Source organism: Penicillium concentricum (assembly GCF_028827145.1).
Source record: "Penicillium concentricum strain IBT 3081 chromosome Unknown utg000006l_segment0_segment0, whole genome shotgun sequence".
Taxonomy (NCBI): domain Eukaryota; kingdom Fungi; phylum Ascomycota; class Eurotiomycetes; order Eurotiales; family Aspergillaceae; genus Penicillium; species Penicillium concentricum.
In genome coordinates, this window is record NW_026622759.1 from 3,528,834 (window position 1) to 3,546,537 (window position 17,704).

The window sequence follows — 17,704 nt, forward strand, 5'->3', positions numbered from 1 at the left end:
GAAATTGGGGCTTATTTTTGCGTATTCCAAATATTGTATCACTTGACAGATGTACATGCCCCTACATGGCCAATCTAATCAGTAAAGTCTTCTATAACGTCAGTGTAACAGTGATGCTGGATGGTTGCGCGTTGCAGTAAGTTCGAAAAACCGTGGCATTTCCGCCTAGGACATTCCAAGATCTCATCACGGCCAGCGTCTGACTTACATAGAGAATAAACTAGATTAACTGACGATTTCAGATTTTGCCTGATATCACGACCGCTAGACCCCAGGTACTGGTTTCAAATCTTGACTGTGATGGTTGTCAGAGCCTCAGAGGGTTCCTTGAGTGGTACATTCGAAACCATGATGTCAAGTACCTCTTCCAGACTTTTGGCCGACTTTTCAGAATGTGTTATAGGAAAGAAATTAACCGGCTGTTTCCTAGGTATACTGGCAGAAATCTTCATATTATAAGTAATGGGCTCCTTGCTCATTACTATTAGTCACTAACTTACAAAGCTTTAAGGATCTTCCAAGGCAATATGAACTTGATGGAGGCAGGACCCAGCCTCCTATAAACATGACTTGTTGTTTACAATTAATCTACTTGATCAATGTGACTATAGACTCCCAACAATGTGCTCATTGTTTCAACTGAATATAGGTCTATAAAATTACAATGGCTGAGTCCGCCAGGGGACTCTTATGTTCTTGGCTAAGACCATTGGGCACCGGTCCCAAGTCCCATGGATGTAGACTATTGTTGAATCATACCTTGATAATTAGATAAAACTTCCACTCTTATATTTCTGTTCCTCTTTATCTTCTGCTCAACTACACATTCTTGCCTCTCTGGGCTTCTACTTCCTTTTCTCTCTACCTTCAACTCAAAATGGACGCTGACTTGACTACCATCATCCTATATATTGGTCTGTTTGTAGTCACGATCGCTTCTCTGGAGCAGCGAGTTGAGGTATGTTCTTTGTGACCCAGTCTCAGAATCAAGCTAATATTCCAGCTCTGGCTACTATCGAGGCGGATTCATCAGATGGAAAACCAGATGGAAAAGAGGATGCCCTAGTTGAGACATATTCTGTTTCCGAGAAATCAGGTTCCGGCCCTGATTACGGCCCTTGTTCAAGTTTGCTTTTTCAAACATGTCGTGATGGCCTTTGGTTGGCTGACTGGGCCAAGCATTCGGCTGGTATGGCAAAGGAGGTAATATTCACTGCGGGTGTGTTTGTAGTACATGCAAAGTTGCTCATATGATACCAAATGATTTCGATTCAGCGAAATCATTTTCCTTTTTACGCGTCTGAGTCCCCTGCTGTCAAGCGAGCTACTCCTGGATAAGACTCGGATAGCTGGAGTATTAGTACGAGCCCCTGGCAGTTATAAACCTCAGCTTATCTGTTAGAAGCTGCCACTCCTCAATAGTATGCCTTGTAAGTATACAGAGAGCCTGATTGAAATATATAGTAGTTCGAATATCTTGGACCATTGATTTCTTGGTTGAAGGCTTCGGGGATATACGCGTAGAGACCAGTGGGAGTTGCTGGCCAGGGCACTAGATTATAGTCTTGGTGAAATGATCCAACAAAAGAGGACTTAACATGGGAGAGGAACTTGTAAAAAAAAACACGCACAGTTCTGCTTCGGGGCAAAGACTTAAAAGGGGGTTGGTTATATTCTCGGGAGATTTGCAATCGGGGCCCGCGGGCTCCGATCGGAGACAATTTATCAACTTGGACTTGGACTACTTAGGTAGTTTCATTTTCTTTTCTTATCAGATGGAGATCATAAATCAAGCTCATCGCACGTTGCACATATTTTCTTTATCTCTTTACCTTGACTTCCGGCATTGTGAGAGCTCCTTTTCCTGTGGGGTCGATCTGGTCCTACGCTGATTGCGATTTCAAATCTCACCCACACCTCTACTTGCCATGGCATTATGGAGGTGGCCCTCCTCATCTGAGAAGGAAGAAAAGCGACCAAAGTTCGTCGAGTTAAGGTCATCAAAATGGTTTATCATGTTCGTCGTCGCGTTTGCTACGGGGACGGACATCTTCATGTACGGCCTTATCGTACCGGTCACACCAACTGCATTGAAAGATAGAGTCGGCATCTCAGAGGGGGATGTTCAAAGCTGGACATCGATTCTTCTCGCTCTGTACTCCGCTGCTTTATTAGCCTTTGCGCCCGTTGTCGGGTACGTCGCTGATCGAGCCGAATCCCGCCGATGGCCTTTGCTAGTTGGTCTCGTTGCGCTGGCCGCTGCGACAGCCTTACTATGTGTCGGCACTCATATCGGGTTGTGGATTGTTGGTCGCTTGTTTCAAGGTGCAGCCGCTGCGGTGGTGTGGACAGCCGGCTTGGCACTGATGGTAGACACTGTCGGGAAAGACGACCTCGGCCAAGCGATTGGCTATGTCTCCATGGCTATCAGTATTGGAACGCTGGCTGGACCTCTTCTTGGTGGAGTTGTCTATGAGAATGGTGGATATTATGCCGTTTTTGGCCTTGCTTTCGCTTTCATCGCCATCGATATCATCTTACGATTGGTGCTGATCGAGAGAAGACATGCTATCAAATGGCTTGCGCCGGAGATGACACCGCTCTCTATACATGGAGATCAATCGACGGAAAAAAAGTCCGGGGAAATACACCGTCCCATGTCGCCGACCAATGGCTCTGAACACGGGCCCCGTGAATCCCAACCGCCTTCTCCACCCTCACGGAGTGCGTTCGGGCGTGTCGCCATTTTGTTGACCTCGCCCCGTCTCGTCGTGTCCGTCTGGGGATACTTCATCCTGTCAATAGTTCTAACCTCATTTGACAGTGTCCTTCCACTCTTCGTGCAAGAGACATTCCGGTGGCAGCAGAGTGGCCAGGGTTTGATCTTCATTCCGCTCATGGTGCCACACCTTCTAGACCCACTGACGGGATATGTTATCGACAATTATCCCAAATCATGTCGCTACATCACCGCAGCGGCATTCCTCGCTTCCGTTCCTGTAATGGTGCTTCTACGTCTTGTCACGCATAACTCGATGCAACAGAAGATTCTCCTATGTGCCCTCCTCGCTTGTGTTGGAGTGTGCATTGCTGTGGCTATGCCACCTCTCATTGTGGAGGTCTTCTTCGCTGTGAAGGAAAAGGAAGATAAAACTCCTGATATCTTCGGTCGTGGTGGTGCTATGGCTCTAGCTTTTGGGCTGTCGAATATGGGATTCGCATCTGGGAGTTTGATTGGGCCATTCTTTGCGGGATTTATTCGTCAGGAGGCTGGCTGGGGGGCGATGGGATGGGCATTAGGATTGATAACTGGCATATCATCTATCCCAATCCTGCTGTTCGTTGGTGGCTGGATCTTGAGAAAGCCAGTCAAGTCAGAAAATGAAGGCCAAGTGACAGATAGCACTGGTCTATGAGCAAACATAACCAAATTTAACTATGTTAAATAACTTCATACTTTGTACATATCCCCACTCCAGCCTGATTTATCAGGCATGACACCCTTGTTTTCAGCACTCTCAACTCCAACACCATTACGCATATCACATATCAATGACATCCCTCTGAAATTTATAAATCAAACCAAATTCTGGTAACAAAATATTTTCTCTTGAACTCCCCACAGTTCCCCGCAGCCCCACGAAGACTGTGCTAAAATCGGCTCGGGACTTGTTCGAAAGGACATCAGCCGTGAGCCGTGCCCCGGTGAGCCATGCCACCATTGTCCAAGATGCTCCAATCTGTTTTTTTTTTTTTCATTACCTATCCAGTTCTAAAGTACTGAGTAATTACAATGACGACTCCTCAAATCCAACACTTAGCCCTGAATGCCACCTTCAAGGGCATCCAGCGTGACCAAAATGTGCCCGTTCAACAATTCCTGGGTATAAAATATGCCAGTGTGCCGGCACGGTTCGAGAAGGCCGAGCCTGTGCGCCAATTCAATGGAGCCGTTGTTGATGCCTCGAAATACGGGTAAGCTATATTCACACCTACACAGACAAAGACCACGATCGAGGTATAATCGAATTAATATACCGACATTCTATACAGTCCGATCTGTCCTCAGCCAGATGTAGACGTCCGTCATCTACTCCGTATCCCAGAAGACTTTGTCATTGCCCCGGAAGCGGTGGACGAATTCGAATGCCTGAATCTAGAGATTACATGTCCTCCCAAGTCTGACGCGACAGGTCCTCTTCCTGTTCTCGTCTGGATCCATGGCGGCTCTCAGATCGTCACTTTCTGCTCTGCTGCTTCTAAGATTTGTGACCCGACCAAGATTGTCGCAGATTCTATCAAGGCAGGCAAGCCTATTATCTTCGTGTCGATCAATTACCGCCTGAATATCTTCAGTTTCGGAGATGGCAAAGAAAAGAATCTGGCTCTGAAAGATCAGCGTCTGGGCATTGAGTGGGTGCGACAGAATATTGCTGGTTTCGGGGGTGATCCGGTAAGTCTGATATTCACCTTTTCTTGCGAATTATGCTCATTGCGTGTAGGAAAATATTACCCTGTCGGGCGAAAGTGCTGGCGCTATCTACACCCATGCTCATCTTATTACTGGCCCTCCTGTGAAAAGGGCTATCATGGCATCTGGCACTCTTTATCTGTCGTCGCCACTACCAGTCGAAAAGGGAGATGGCCTTATTAAAGTACTAGAGGCAAAGGTTCGAGAGCTTGGTCAAACTTCACTGCGCGAATCCTCCGTGGCTGTATTGGTTCAAGCACTGAAAGAGTGCAATGTGAATACAATGTGGATCCAAGAGGAGCCTGAACTGGCAGGTTGGGAAACTAAGCCTGAACAGGTTGAGGAAGTGATGATTGGTGATGTCGAATATGAGGTGGGTCAAGGCCTAGCTACAACGGGTCCTTGGGACATTATTAATCTGTGCCTTAGTCTGTTATTTGGCGAAACGGCGTCGAACAACTCGATGGAGAGACGATCGCAGCTGCATTCGACAGCGATAAGCAATGGGGTACCCAGCTTCGAAAAATGTATCACGTTGTCGGTGATCGCCCAACTGCTGCCAAGCTGGGAGCTCTAGATCTTGTCAATGATATTCGGTATACTCTTCCCGTCGAGGTTGTTACCGACAAGTTACGCGCGGCCGGCAAGCGTGTCTTCCGATACGTGATAGATCAGTCCAATCCCTGGCAGCCATCTAGTCGTGCGCACCATGCCGTTGATCTGCTGTTCCTCTTCGACGGCGTTGATCTATCGTTCAATCCTGCAGCTAGCGCTGTTGGAAAGGAGATGCGCGAACGTTGGATTCGGTTTGTCAGCGGTGATGGACCTTGGTCTGCCGATCTGAGATTTGCTTTTGGACCTGTGGGTGAGTGCAAGGAGATTGATGAGTCGCAGGTCGCTGCTCGTCGGAGACTTGAGCATTGCAAGGTGCTTAAGGAAGCAGGACCTGGCGCGTATATGCCTATTGCCTTTGCTTTGACTGCAGGAAGAATTAGTTTATTAAATTAGTCTAAAATAATAGACTTTTAGATATAATCAAGTGAACTGTTACAGAATCATTGTCTATTTCTAGTATATATTTGGCCAGTTGCTTCAACACCATTGCCACTCCAATACCAAACATCTAATGATCATATACTCACATTAAATTCAAACTAAATTAATGTTTTTGATCACTTGACTTCAAATTCTTAAGATCTCGGCAGTTGAACTACCAAACTAAATCCCGTTCATATTCCACCGAAACAGCCCCTTAGTCTTCTCTCCACAGAGCCTCCACCGTTACTCAGCCCTTACTCATGTGGGGCCTGGGGTCTGTCCACAATGCCTCCTCGCATGAGACACATACTTCTCTATACACCGCGTCAATCCGGTCCACCCGGGGGCTCCGGCAAGTCGATTGACTCTGACTTTGCCGATTTGCGGGGAGATTTGACCGCTAGAGTATCCAAGCGCCAACATTTCGCGTCCACCTGAATTCATCGTGGCCATGACGCATATTCTGAAGCCGTATCCGTGCCTTGCCGTATATTTTCTCCCCGCTTAGTCGGATCAAATGGAGAATTCTGTTAGGAATACTGGATTGTGTTATTTCTTTTTTTTATCTTGACCCCACAAGCATGGTCTGGTCGTTTACAGCGAAGTAGCTATATAGAGGTGTTGAGCCCCCGGGGTTTACTGGAGAAGCCAAATAAGACATCACCTTTTCTAGTTTATCCTACGCTTTCTAGCAGTTTCTATCACGATGCCTCCTTCTACTGATTCCTTGAAGGATCCCCAGGAGTATGAAAAGATATTCCACTGGGCCGAGACCCAAAAGGATGGAGCTATCCCTTCCTTTAACACAAGACGTAACGATCCTTACGAGGTATGTTGCTCCATGATATCTAAGCTAGTGGGCCTCTCATTGACTCTTCTATAGTATCAATCCGGCTTTGGCAATTCGTATGTATCCTTGCATAACCTACATCTCCAAAATTAGCGAATCGCCATGCTGATTTAATAACCCTTGAACAGCTTCGAATCTGAAGCCATCCCTGGAACTATTCCCCAGGGCCAAAACAGCCCTCGCAACGTGAGATTCGGTCTTTACGCCGAGCAGATCACAGCCACTGCTTTTGTCGCTCCCCGACACTGTAATAAGAAGGCGTGGCTATACCGTGTCCGCCCTGCTGTGGCTCACCAGGGATTTGTAAGTACACTTGCTCTTCGCTCTGGGTATCAGTGCTGACATCTCCTGCAGACCGAACTCCCAGATAACAAAGACACTGAGTCAAACTTCCTGCCTTTGAACCCTCGCATCCACGTATCCCCTACCCAGCTAGCATGGCACCCCTTTGATATCCCTACAGGCGAAGATGTCGACTTCGTTCAAGGATTGAAGACTATCGCCGGCGCGGGTGATCCCACGCTGCGCGAAGGCTTGGCCACACACGTCTACATCGCCAACTCAAGCATGAAGAAGAAGTCATTTGTTAACTCCGATGGTGAATTCCTCATTGTTCCCCAACAGGGAGCCCTCGACATTCAAACTGAGTTCGGTCCCATCTTTGTGCAGCCAGGCGAGATTGTTATCATCCAGCGTGGTATCCGCTTCAGCGTCAACCTTCCAGACGGACCCTCGCGTGGATACATCCTCGAGGTCTGGGGTACACAATTCGAGCTCCCTGAGCTTGGACCCCTTGGTGCTAATGGTCTTGCTAATACTCGGGACTTCTTAAGTCCTATTGCTCAATATGAGGTCATTCAAGAGTCGTGGGAGATTATTTACAAGCTTGGCGGCAAGTTCTTCAAGAGCACTCAGAACCACAGCCCGTATGACGTTGTGGCCTGGCATGGAAACTATGTGAGTTGGTGTCATTCTGGTGATGATATGAGATCTCAACTAATATCGTTAAGGTGCCCTATAAATATGACTTGACCAAGTTCGTCAACGTCGGCTCCGTCTCCGTGGATCACATCGATCCGTCTATCTTCTGTGTCCTCACAGCCAAATCCCGCGATCTCACCGCACCTATTGCTGATTTCCTCACTTTCTCTCCTCGATGGGATGTTGCCTCACGTATGTCTGGTCAATGTATTGGTTCATGCACAATGCTAACAATAATAAAGACACATACCGACCTCCCTACTACCACCGCAATGCCGCATCTGAACTAATGGGTCTTATCTACGGCGGTTATGGTGGCCGCTCGGACGAATTCCAGCCCGGCAGTGTTTCATTCGAATGTGGCAGTATGATTATCCTGAAACTTCCCCATTAATACGAGTCAATGCTGATCATCTCTATAGTGGTCCCCCATGGCGTTGCCTATGAAGAGTTCAAGGAAGCCACTGATAGTGTGCCACCAGTGATGCAGATATCCCAGGCATCGATTGCATTCATGTTCGAGTCTTGCCGTGCCTTCACAATTACGGATTATGCATGGAACAGCGAGAAGAAGCATGAGCATGAGCCTAAGATGTGGGATAACTTGGTGGACAATTTCTCTTCATACGCCAAGGAGATTGAGGAAATTTTGGCCAAGAAGGCGAAGAAATAGTCATTTTTCTATGTACTTTTAACCTGATTTATTGTTTTATTCTACGAAAATATCAACCCGTTTTGTCACAGTTGGACCTAATTACTCGAAATCATACTGGATGAAAGCTAACCGACCAAACGGAAATTTAAATGCCTGTAGACATATCAACAAGAAAACATGTCAAGCATATACTGACCTCTTTTGTACTAAGCGGGTTGTTATAGAAGTTTAGTCCCACGAAAAAATAATATATGTAACCCAAAAGGAAAGTGCAGGACAATTTTTTGACATCATAGTTCAATATCCAGTCGCCTCAATTTCCAAAAGCCGACGCACGGTGTCCACAACAGTCTCATCCGGTCCTCTCGGAGCAAACCCAAGGTCTCTGACTGCCTTGCTGCTATCCATAATGAGCACCCCACGCTCCTCGGTCCTTCCAACAGGGAGGCGTCCAACGAGTGAGTGGAAGTGCTTTTTCATGATATCAGCAACCTGCTGTAGATTGAGGGACCCGGATGAAATTAGATATCTTTGGTTAGAGGCATTAGCTTCTTCATAAGCTCGAACATGAGCTTTTGCCGAGTCTCTAACATCAACGTAAGCAGGCAAAAGCACCTTTCCTAGGTTGTCTAACTTTCCGTCCAAGAGTTTGTACAGAGAGATAAAACTAGGGTTCGCACGCATATTCTGGGTTGGGATGATAATTGGTCCAATCTAAAGTCCACTTAGTCTGTGAAAATTGGATATCAGATTCAAAGCACGTACGATAAATGTAGGACAAATAGTGACGAGGTCGAAGGAGGGCTTCTCATTTTGTATGAAGTCCCACGCCGTCTTCTCGGCAAACTGTTTGCTACCAATGTATCCGAGGTTTCCTGATCCGTTCGCCGCCTCATCCCAAGTTACTTTTGTCCAGTCGCCTTCGGTATAAGGATGAATACGATCAAAGCCAACAATCGGATCGACGATCGCGCCTGCTGACGAGGTCAACACAACCCGCTTGACATATGGGCCATGTTTTTTGATAGACTCCAAGATCCCCCGAGTCCCAGATACAGCCGGGATAAGAAGATCATTGACGTTATCTGGCGAGGTAAATGTACAGGGCGAAGATATATGAAACACCCCGGTGACACCTTGCACAGCCGCGTCGTATGCACCCGGGACAGTCATATCTGGAACAAGAATAAATGAAAGCCGATTGCTATACTGGGCATGTGCTTGGAGAACCTTCTTTGCCATGGCCTCGGATCGAACCGTGACTAAAACAGAATAGCCTTGTCGTAATAGCTCACGGACGACATGGGATGCTAGGAAGCCGGAGCCTCCCGTAACCAAGAGAGTTTCCGTGGGATTTGGGGTATCCCCGGAAGATGATTGAGTGGGCGTCATTACTAGATTATGAGCAATGAAGTTTATAGGGGTTTCAACTTTTGTAGAGATGTAATGGTTATTAAATTAAGTAATTTTAGTAAGTATATATAGGTTATTATATACAAATTGTCCAGAAAGTCACCTGTCCACGACGAGCCGAGACATCAAGTTTACATTTACGGTCACCCACATGTTACGCAATCCTTTTGGTGCCATCATATATATAAACACAGCATATGCGAGGTCAAGATCGGGTATAAATGCAGTGGATGGTTGCACAACAGCTATAGAATGTAGTCGACATCCATCTCGGAAATATATTAACATTACACTTATCCCGCTTCTTCCCCTTTCAGTGCTCGACGTCTGCTTTCGATTTGTATTGGATCATTTGATATCATCCGGGAAAATTGCCCTACGCTTTCCTATCCTTAGGCTTACGTGCAGGAAGGATGACGAGCAACTGCAAGCCTTCTTGAACTATCAATGAGGCAGTGTTCTACTTTCGTCAGACCAATACTGGCTTAACGAAATTCCTGCCGTTCAACCAAGCAGTTGCCTTTGGATAGTCAAAAGCCTGCATAATCTGGTTAATTATTTGGAAAATGAGTTTTACCGGGATCACTGACATAAAAGTACTGAACAAGTCGATTTGAATCATTTGCGATACTTTGGAGCTTGTATTAACTCGGAGCCCAAACTGATATATCGTATACAAACGTACTCGGCTTTCTCATCACAAACTGTACAACACGAGATTAGTTCGTTATACTACCTCGCATATTCCCCTAGCTCAGGATATACGACTTTGAGTATGTACTCATCTCTGAATGGTAGATGTTTTACTATTCCACTAAATCCGAGAGTAGATACCGAAGTCTATATAAGGTTAAGCGGCTCTGCCGGTAGGGTACCAAGGTTACTGACTTCAATATAGAAACTAAAAAAAGATATATAATAAGCAACTTCTTGACTGCCTTCGATCTGATCCTACAATTATTTATGGAGGTTTCGAATCCCTTAAGTCCGAGGTCGGTAGTCGGCGCTTCGGCGTCCGCGCGAATGCCGGGGGCGAGGACATTTCGTTGAAGACGGGGAAAATATAGATTTGTCGCATCAAATAGACCCCGATCTGCGATATCTAAGTGTTTTCCAAATCAAAATTTAGAAGCTTGGCGACTGAACTAAAGTATACATAAGGCTTGGGGGCCGCATTTGTACATCATACGTTAAATACGAACTACGTTTTCCCCCTTGAGTCTGTAGGCTCAATCTTGACAGAATTACATTCTTGATCGAAACAAGGAAATTTATCGCATTTTCAAGTTCGTAATCCAACTTTCTGCTCTACAGCCAACTCTAACAAACCGCTAGAAAAAAAAATGGGAGGACCTTATTCGCCTAGAATGGCCTCCATGGGGGGTCGGCCGACAATCTCCCTTGATGTCCCAGTATGCGCCGTCTTCCTCGCCCTTTTCATCGCCGGTGGTGCCTGCCATATGACCCTGTTCCGTCGCAATATGGCTAGAGGCCACAAATTCATTCCATCGGGCGCGACATTCGGTTTCTGCATGTCGCGTATTATCGCAAATATCATGCGCATCGTCTGGGCTTGTCATCCGACGAACGTTAGTGTCGCGATCGCAGCACAGATATTCGTTGCAGCAGGCGTGCTGCTGCTTTTCATCTTGAACTTGCTATACGCACAGCGTATGTTCCGAGCTGTTTATCCAGCCCTGGGATGGTCTCGAACCCTATCGTGGGCGTTCAAAGCACTGTACGTTCTTGTCGTGGTGACCATCATTATGGTTATCACTTCTGTTGTTCAGAGTTCGTATACTCTCAACCCAAACACCCTTCGCATAGATCGCGATATTTTGATCTATGGTCAGACCTACTTCTCCATCATCTCGTTCCTACCGCTTCCTCTTGTCTTGCTTGTCCTTCTGTCCCCAAACAGAAAGCGAATTCAGCAGGTTGGCTCGGGGAGCCCGGTCGTCAAAGTCTTCATCGTCGTACTTGTCAGCGCATTGCTCTGTCTCGGCGCATCATTCCGTGCAGCTACATCTTGGATGACACCTCGCCCTATCACCAACCCAGCCTGGTATCACAGCAAAGCCTGCTTCTATATATTCAACTTCACCATTGATATTGTGGTCGTGGCTATCTTCTTTGTTGGTCGTGTTGACCAGCGATTCTGGGTTCCGAATGGAAGCTCGAAAGCGCGCCACTACAGACGGGATGAGGGCATTGAGAAGAACGCCCAAGGTGCACAGAATAGCATCGATCTTCCGGCTCATGATCGGGATGTCGAGAGTAGCAGCATGTCTGAGAGCCTGGTTGAAGAAACAAAATGATCCGAGAGAGCTTCATTCGAGCTCCCAGGTTGTGCTAATTAATGTCAACAGATAGAGCCATATTCCATGTATAATATACTTAATGTCAGACCATCAATGATACCATGAATTAACTATTGTATAAAACTGAATGCTGGTGCTACGTACCTTGGCTATACAGTATCTCTCCTTGCCTCGCAACATCAACCAGATCTCTATTCAAACAACGTCATCACCACGGATATCATCTTGGATTTAGGTATGTGGACAAACTCTTTGTCTATAACTGAAGCCGATGACTGTGAGACTTTAGTATGTTGATATGATGATGTTCAAATCACACCTTCATTTAAATTCGGTGAAATCAGATCCCTACAATCGACCGAAATCTTATTCTCTTCGAGAACATTCAGGCGGCTATTCGATGCTGTGGAGTTTCAACGCGTTACTGATACCCGCCAGTGGTTTAAGGAATGCCTTCTCTCAGTGGACGGACTTTATTCATGGTAGAAGAACCCTGGCCCCAAAGACACCACGCAATGATGAGACGGCTTGCACTGGCAGCGGTGAGATGTCCGATCTTGCTGGAAGTTCTGACACTTACGAAGCTGCAGGCGACGATCAACCACTTAGTGCCAGTTATTAACAAGGGAATCATATTGAATTCTAGCCTTTATGCGTATATCTCGGCTCTTAAATAATACCATCGAGAGAGCCCTGTTACCTCAATTAACCAGAGAAAGGTATTAACCCACAATCCGGAATATACCCTGGGTGTTCCTGTAGTCTCATGGAACTGGGTCTTGCAAATGGTCTTTTATTTTCATGATTGGTATCAACAAGTGGCCAGGCATCGAACCATACAGAATTAAGTAGGCGAGAGCCCTGTTCGATTGCAACCCCATTCTTTCTCCGCCAGTCCAATTGCCTCTCGGGGGACAAAAATGAAATCTATCAAAGGAAATAGTCGGGTGTGCGCCTCGATACCATAGGTTCTCCTGCTCGGGGGCAGGGATCAAATTGTAGGCTTGGTAATGTCAGTAAGATATCCAAGAAATGATACGTTGCAGTGGTACTCACAATGTGTATTTCAAATGCTCGTCAATCTCCATAATGGCGGCCTGGTTGCCGCAGCGGTAACAGTAATTTGGTGCTGTAGTCCGGTTAGAGTTTTAAGTCGTCAAATGTAGCGACGAAAAAAAAAACATACCTGAGAAAATAGTAACCACGTTCCGGTCCTGCGACCAGTTATATCCTTCCATCACCAATTGATGGGCACGTGCCACCAGAGTCAAGCCATTGTTGTGGTTGAAGGCCTCGGAAATGTCCTGTCCGAACGTGTATCCAGCACCTCGGGGAGAGATTCCCCATCCGCATCGGTCATCGGGATCACTCCAGAGCAAATCACACATGGGACCCTCGTGGGGAACTTCTTGGATACGATCAAGCGACCGGATGTTGTCAAGAGTGTCAATGGACGGACTCAGTCCACCGTGAAGACAGAAAATCTGGTTTTCGATGAGAGCAGTGAGGGGAAGGTAGTCGAAAAGGTCGGTGAAGTATTTCCACACGTTGGCATTGCCATATTTGCGGAGACATTCGTCGTAGAATCCGTAGACCTGTGTGATCTGTCGGGACTCGTGATTTCCACGAAGGATGGTAATACGGTTGGGATAACGGATCTTCAGGGAGACCAGGAGGGTCACTGTCTCAACTGAGTAGTAACCACGGTCGACATAGTCACCTATATCAAGAAATATTAAAAAACGTTACCCCACAACGCGTTCATCCGACCGTTGTCCACTCACCCATGAAGAGGTAGTTTGTATCCGGGTTAGGACCGCCAATGCGGAAAAGCTCCATTAAGTCATGGAACTGGCCGTGTATGTCACCGCAGACTGTCACTGGGCATTTCTGTCGGATAGGGTCAGTAGGTTGGACGGGCAAGATAACAACCCGACCGAGAAACAACATACCACTGGCTGCACATTGGATTCCTCCTGCAATACCTCTCTTGCCTGGAAGACACAGAAATGATCAACTTGAGCTCATTCTCATCAATCTGTCAAAACAAGGAACCCACCCGATCGCACAGCCGCCGCACGTCTTCCTCCGCTAATTGCTTGCAAGTCATCAAACTCTCGATCCAGCCGTCCAAAGTCGGTATGGACCCGGGGTCGCTTGTTGGCGACAGGTGGTGTGGCTCGGGGGACCGCGCAGTATCGATTTCCATGTTGTTATCCATTGCGTCGGTATGCTCAGCTGGCTGAAAAGGAGGGGCCAGCTGGGGAGGGGCGGTCTCGTGAGAAAACGGAATTCGTGGATGGGCGCGAGTATCGTGGGGTTTGCAAAATATGTGGGATAACTACGCTCCAGATGGAAATTCAATTAAAAGACAACTTCCCAAGATTGATTCAAGGGATAAGGGGATGGGTTGGGAACGCGAGAAAGGGAGAAGAGATGGGAGTTCGGGAAGGTCAAGTTGAGAGTGGTGAACAGAAGCGCCACACTTCAGCCACACACCGCTTTCTCCAGTGCTGTCTACGTAATTATCAACTACAGCAAGTTGACTATTATATAGAACGATCAGGTTCATATCTTTGTTGGTTTATGTTAAACCTCTTAACCAGACAATAAAATAGATGTGTAGGAAGATGTTTCACACAATGCACCCAAAAGATACGGAGGAAAACATGTCAAAAAAAGGTCGTCGAGACATGACTGTAGCTTCTTGTTATTCTTGCTAATGTTGAAATATGTCATTTAGGAACAAAGAAGCTTCTTCTTTGTTATAGTTTCACTTTTTCGTCACTTGTTAGATAATGTCTCCGCCAAATCCACCACCAAACCCACCAAAGCCGCCCCCACCTCGTCCATTATTACCGAAGGGTCCTCGATTACGACCAACAGGTGGCTCACCAGGTCCTACAGGATCATATCTTGCACCGGGGGGTGCACGGGGGTCATATCCACCACTACCAGCTCCTCTTCCACCGAAGAGAGGGTCATCAAAGGTAGGATGCATACCCCCGCCACCTGGACCAAAGCCAGGGCCCATAGATCCGCGCAAAGGATCATGGGGACCAAGTCCTGCTGGGTAGAGATCTCGTTCTCCGATGTTGTACGGGCTTCTGCCTCCTCCAAGTCCTCCTGGATATCCTCCTGGGTATCCCCGTGGGGGCCGGTTGATGTCGAGCTCATCTTCGAACCCGGGCGGGGCAAAGTCTGGTGGGTTGGAACGGCGGGGAGCTGCCGCTAGGGGATCATCAAATGGACGTGGACGAGCAGGTCGCGGGAGGGAGCCATCCTGGAGAATATCCGGTTGTCTTTCTTCTTGTGGCCTTGCTCTGGGCGGCTGGCTTGGATCTTCATACCCCTCTTTGTACAAACCGGGCGCAAGTTTCTGGATGACGTTTATTTTGAACAAACCGACCAAGTCGCCTAGTCGAGCTGGTGAGATGAAAATATCTCGCAGGGACGCAGTTATATTCTCCGAGGACGATAGAGGGAGCGCAGTGGCGGATATGTAGTCTTTGGTGGGGATGTCGAACGAGCAGGTCCGGTCATCGCCCAAGGCCAGTGCAAAAACCACTGCGTTATTTCCCAGCCGACTCACTTTGAGCAGATACTGCATCGAAGACTGCGAATGTGCGTACCGAAAGGCAAATGTGTCATTAGTGTTCCATTCTGCGGGGAGGGATGATGTATCTGTAGATGTTTCTGAAGGAATTAGTAAAAGTTCACCAATACTATCGAAACAGACTTGACATACCTAATTTGTGATCTTCACTGAGACCGACCAGTCTGAAATCCACTGCAACCATGCATGCATGGCCGATCAGAGCCACAGCCTCATATGGTGTTTTGAGACTCGGCTGTCCATCGCCCGCGGGTTGGACAGCTTTCACTGCAAGGTCGAGGATATGATCCTGGCGAAGGGCATCCGGTGAAGCCATTTTTGACAGATTTTGTATATTTCGGATGTGCAATACTGGATGGCGGAGTATCTGAATATCTTACAAGATGGGGTGATGATGCGGCTCGTTGATGCCCCAAGTGACCTCACTTGGAGCTAGCCGTATTTGGAAGATGTGGCGTCGGAACAAATATCCTCCGCTCCAGCTATCAGCCCCACTTATCTTTCTATTTTTGGCCAGGCCGAGGGCTGCATACAAAACATACAAGCACTGTTATGTTGATGAATAGAATAATCTGATTGATGAATGCGCTCGATAAGCTTCCCCTCTATAACATCGACTTTGGGAAATTCTTCATTGCCTGCCGAACTCCCAAATCTGCCAAAATCTCCTCAGTTCCACCCAGGATGGCATCGAACTTGTATGTGCGATGGAACATTTCAATGACCTTGCCCATTCCTGACTGAGTGATACCACGACCACCAAAGATGTTCGTGGCGAGACTGGCAATCTCGCCTGCAGCTTGGGTACAGTGTGACTTGAGAAGTCCGATAGGTCCACCTAAGTGCTTCGCTTGCTCGGCGTATGTCATGTTGCACATCTGGTAAGCGATGGATTCGAGCCATGCTTGGTTAGACTCGGCGAGGGAGATCATGCGGGCGATCCTATTGGATGTTAGAAGAGAAATATGGGCAGGAATGATCTAGGAGGCTCACTTCTGACGAATAACTGGTTGTTCAACCAATTTCTTGCCAAAGACGATGCGCTGGTTGGACCATTTCAATGTCTCTTCCACAATCATCATTGACATGCGAACCACGGCAGCCACCATCATAAAGCGCTCGTGGTTGAAGTTGCTCATGATAACAGCGAAACCCTTGTGTTCCTCGCCTAGGAGATTCTGAACCGGAACCTTGACATTCTCATACTGCACAAAGGCAGTGGCAGCGGCAGTCGAGTATGAGGTCTTGATTTGCTTGGTCTCAACACCCTCACCGCGAGGAATCAAGAGCACCGAGAATCCCTTCTCGGTACGGCAGCCAGTGACAAAGTAGTCGGCGAACATGCCGTTGGTGATCCATTTCCTAGATATTGTTAGCGCAAATCTCTTAATTTAACAGATGTGATCCAACCCACTTTGTGCCATTAACAATATAATGTTTCCCATCAGGAGTCTTCTCTGCGGTAGTCTTCAGGCCCGCCACGTCGCTACCAGCAAAGGCTTCCGTGATAGCCAAACACATCTTCTTCTGGCCTGACAAGACCTCGGCATTGAGGCGCTCCTTGAGTGCAGGATCATGCAGCCATTGCTGGACAGCTGTCAAACTAATAGCCATACCGGCCATATTGCCATCCTGGAATCCTCTGGCATTGGCACGGACCAACTCTTGTACTACAATCATATCGTGGAGATAATCAAACTCCTTTCCATCCACAACTCCACCAAGCAAGGTGCGGTTGTGTAGGTGCTTTCCGGGACCCAGTCGCATAGCCAGAATGTTCGTCTCGGCCATGCGGTTGATTAACTCTTGGCTAATGTAGGTCCCATCCTGCTCCTTTTCTTGCGCTTCGGGCGTCACATATTTATCAGTGAACTCCCGGACGGCCTTTTGTAGGCGTCGGTGGCTCTCCTTGTAGTAAGGGGACTTGAACTGGGGTCGCAGCCATAGGGGTTCGGCGTAGGGCACAGGGCTCAAAGCTCCAGGGACGGGCACGATGACCTCGGGCTTTTCGCCTTCGATGACACCAATGCAAAGCTGGTCACGGTATTTCTCCAGAACCTCCTGGCGGTGCAGGTTGTAAAAATCGGATGTTGCGTCCTGGCCAGCAACCTGAGCAAGCACGACAGCACCACCGGGGTGGGCGTCGACAAAATCGGTCAAATCATAGACTTGGTGATCGATGATGCACCAGAGGGACTCCTCGGTGTTGTGCTTCGCGACCTCCGCGCGTGTGAGAATTTCCGGCATATTTGAGTATGAAAAAAGGAGAAGAATGGGGGTGGTACTAGTAAATACCCCAGACTATAAGTCGCCAATCATGCTGCCGCTGATTCAAATTGAGCCGAGGCCCGAGAGGTGT

The 17,704-nt window shown here is 47.5% G+C and overlaps 8 protein-coding genes across 8 annotated transcripts; 4 read left to right on the top strand and 4 right to left on the bottom strand.

Moving 5' to 3' along the window:
- Positions 1–1,928: 1,928 nt before the first annotated feature.
- Positions 1,929–3,416, top strand: N7517_011579 (MFS transporter; the record flags this gene model as incomplete). Its single annotated transcript, XM_056729302.1, has 1 exon — positions 1,929–3,416. One exon carries the CDS (start codon positions 1,929–1,931, stop codon positions 3,414–3,416), a length of 1,488 nt encoding a protein of 495 aa, XP_056575117.1.
- Positions 3,417–3,793: 377 nt separating this feature from the next.
- Positions 3,794–5,479, top strand: N7517_011580 (uncharacterized protein; the record flags this gene model as incomplete). The annotated part of the gene is made up of 4 exons (XM_056729303.1): positions 3,794–3,975; positions 4,054–4,453; positions 4,503–4,844; positions 4,901–5,479. 4 exons carry the CDS (start codon positions 3,794–3,796, stop codon positions 5,477–5,479), a joined length of 1,503 nt encoding a protein of 500 aa, XP_056575118.1.
- Positions 5,480–6,215: 736 nt separating this feature from the next.
- On the top strand, positions 6,216–8,013 carry N7517_011581 (putative homogentisate 1,2-dioxygenase; the record flags this gene model as incomplete). Its single annotated transcript, XM_056729304.1, has 7 exons — positions 6,216–6,338; positions 6,393–6,415; positions 6,488–6,662; positions 6,714–7,316; positions 7,370–7,532; positions 7,583–7,705; positions 7,763–8,013. 7 exons carry the CDS (start codon positions 6,216–6,218, stop codon positions 8,011–8,013), a joined length of 1,461 nt encoding a protein of 486 aa, XP_056575119.1.
- Positions 8,014–8,292: 279 nt separating this feature from the next.
- On the bottom strand, positions 8,293–9,387 carry N7517_011582 (SDR family oxidoreductase; the record flags this gene model as incomplete). The annotated part of the gene is made up of 2 exons (XM_056729305.1): positions 8,293–8,709; positions 8,761–9,387. The coding sequence occupies 2 exons, from the start codon at positions 9,385–9,387 to the stop codon at positions 8,293–8,295; spliced, it is 1,044 nt and encodes a 347-aa protein (XP_056575120.1).
- A 1,388-nt stretch (positions 9,388–10,775) lies between these two features.
- Positions 10,776–11,726, top strand: N7517_011583 (uncharacterized protein; the record flags this gene model as incomplete). Its single annotated transcript, XM_056729306.1, has 1 exon — positions 10,776–11,726. One exon carries the CDS (start codon positions 10,776–10,778, stop codon positions 11,724–11,726), a length of 951 nt encoding a protein of 316 aa, XP_056575121.1.
- Positions 11,727–12,565: 839 nt separating this feature from the next.
- Positions 12,566–14,176, bottom strand: N7517_011584 (serine/threonine-protein phosphatase). Its single transcript, XM_056729307.1, has 6 exons — positions 13,789–14,176; positions 13,682–13,723; positions 13,514–13,619; positions 12,916–13,449; positions 12,786–12,858; positions 12,566–12,732 (listed from the first exon to the last, which is right to left on the bottom strand). The coding sequence occupies exons 1-6, from the start codon at positions 13,948–13,950 to the stop codon at positions 12,660–12,662; spliced, it is 990 nt and encodes a 329-aa protein (XP_056575122.1). The 5' UTR covers positions 13,951–14,176; the 3' UTR covers positions 12,566–12,659.
- Positions 14,177–14,520: 344 nt separating this feature from the next.
- On the bottom strand, positions 14,521–15,661 carry N7517_011585 (proteasome inhibitor PI31 family protein; the record flags this gene model as incomplete). Its single annotated transcript, XM_056729308.1, has 2 exons — positions 14,521–15,425; positions 15,478–15,661. The coding sequence occupies 2 exons, from the start codon at positions 15,659–15,661 to the stop codon at positions 14,521–14,523; spliced, it is 1,089 nt and encodes a 362-aa protein (XP_056575123.1).
- A 289-nt stretch (positions 15,662–15,950) lies between these two features.
- Positions 15,951–17,592, bottom strand: N7517_011586 (acyl-CoA dehydrogenase family protein; the record flags this gene model as incomplete). Its single annotated transcript, XM_056729309.1, has 3 exons — positions 15,951–16,287; positions 16,339–16,707; positions 16,760–17,592. 3 exons carry the CDS (start codon positions 17,590–17,592, stop codon positions 15,951–15,953), a joined length of 1,539 nt encoding a protein of 512 aa, XP_056575124.1.
- Positions 17,593–17,704: the final 112 nt, after the last annotated feature.

Excerpts from the sequence above, each read along its gene's own strand:
- N7517_011584 (XM_056729307.1), bottom strand. The coding sequence starts at position 13,950 with ATGGATAACAACATGGAAATCGATACTGCGCGGTCCCCCGAGCCACAC. Across the intron at positions 13,724-13,788 it reads TGCGGCGGCTGTGCGATCGG|GCAAGAGAGGTATTGCAGGA; the intron begins GTGGGTTCCTTG and ends TGTGTCTTCCAG. Across the intron at positions 13,620-13,681 it reads AATCCAATGTGCAGCCAGTG|AAATGCCCAGTGACAGTCTG; the intron begins GTATGTTGTTTC and ends CCTATCCGACAG.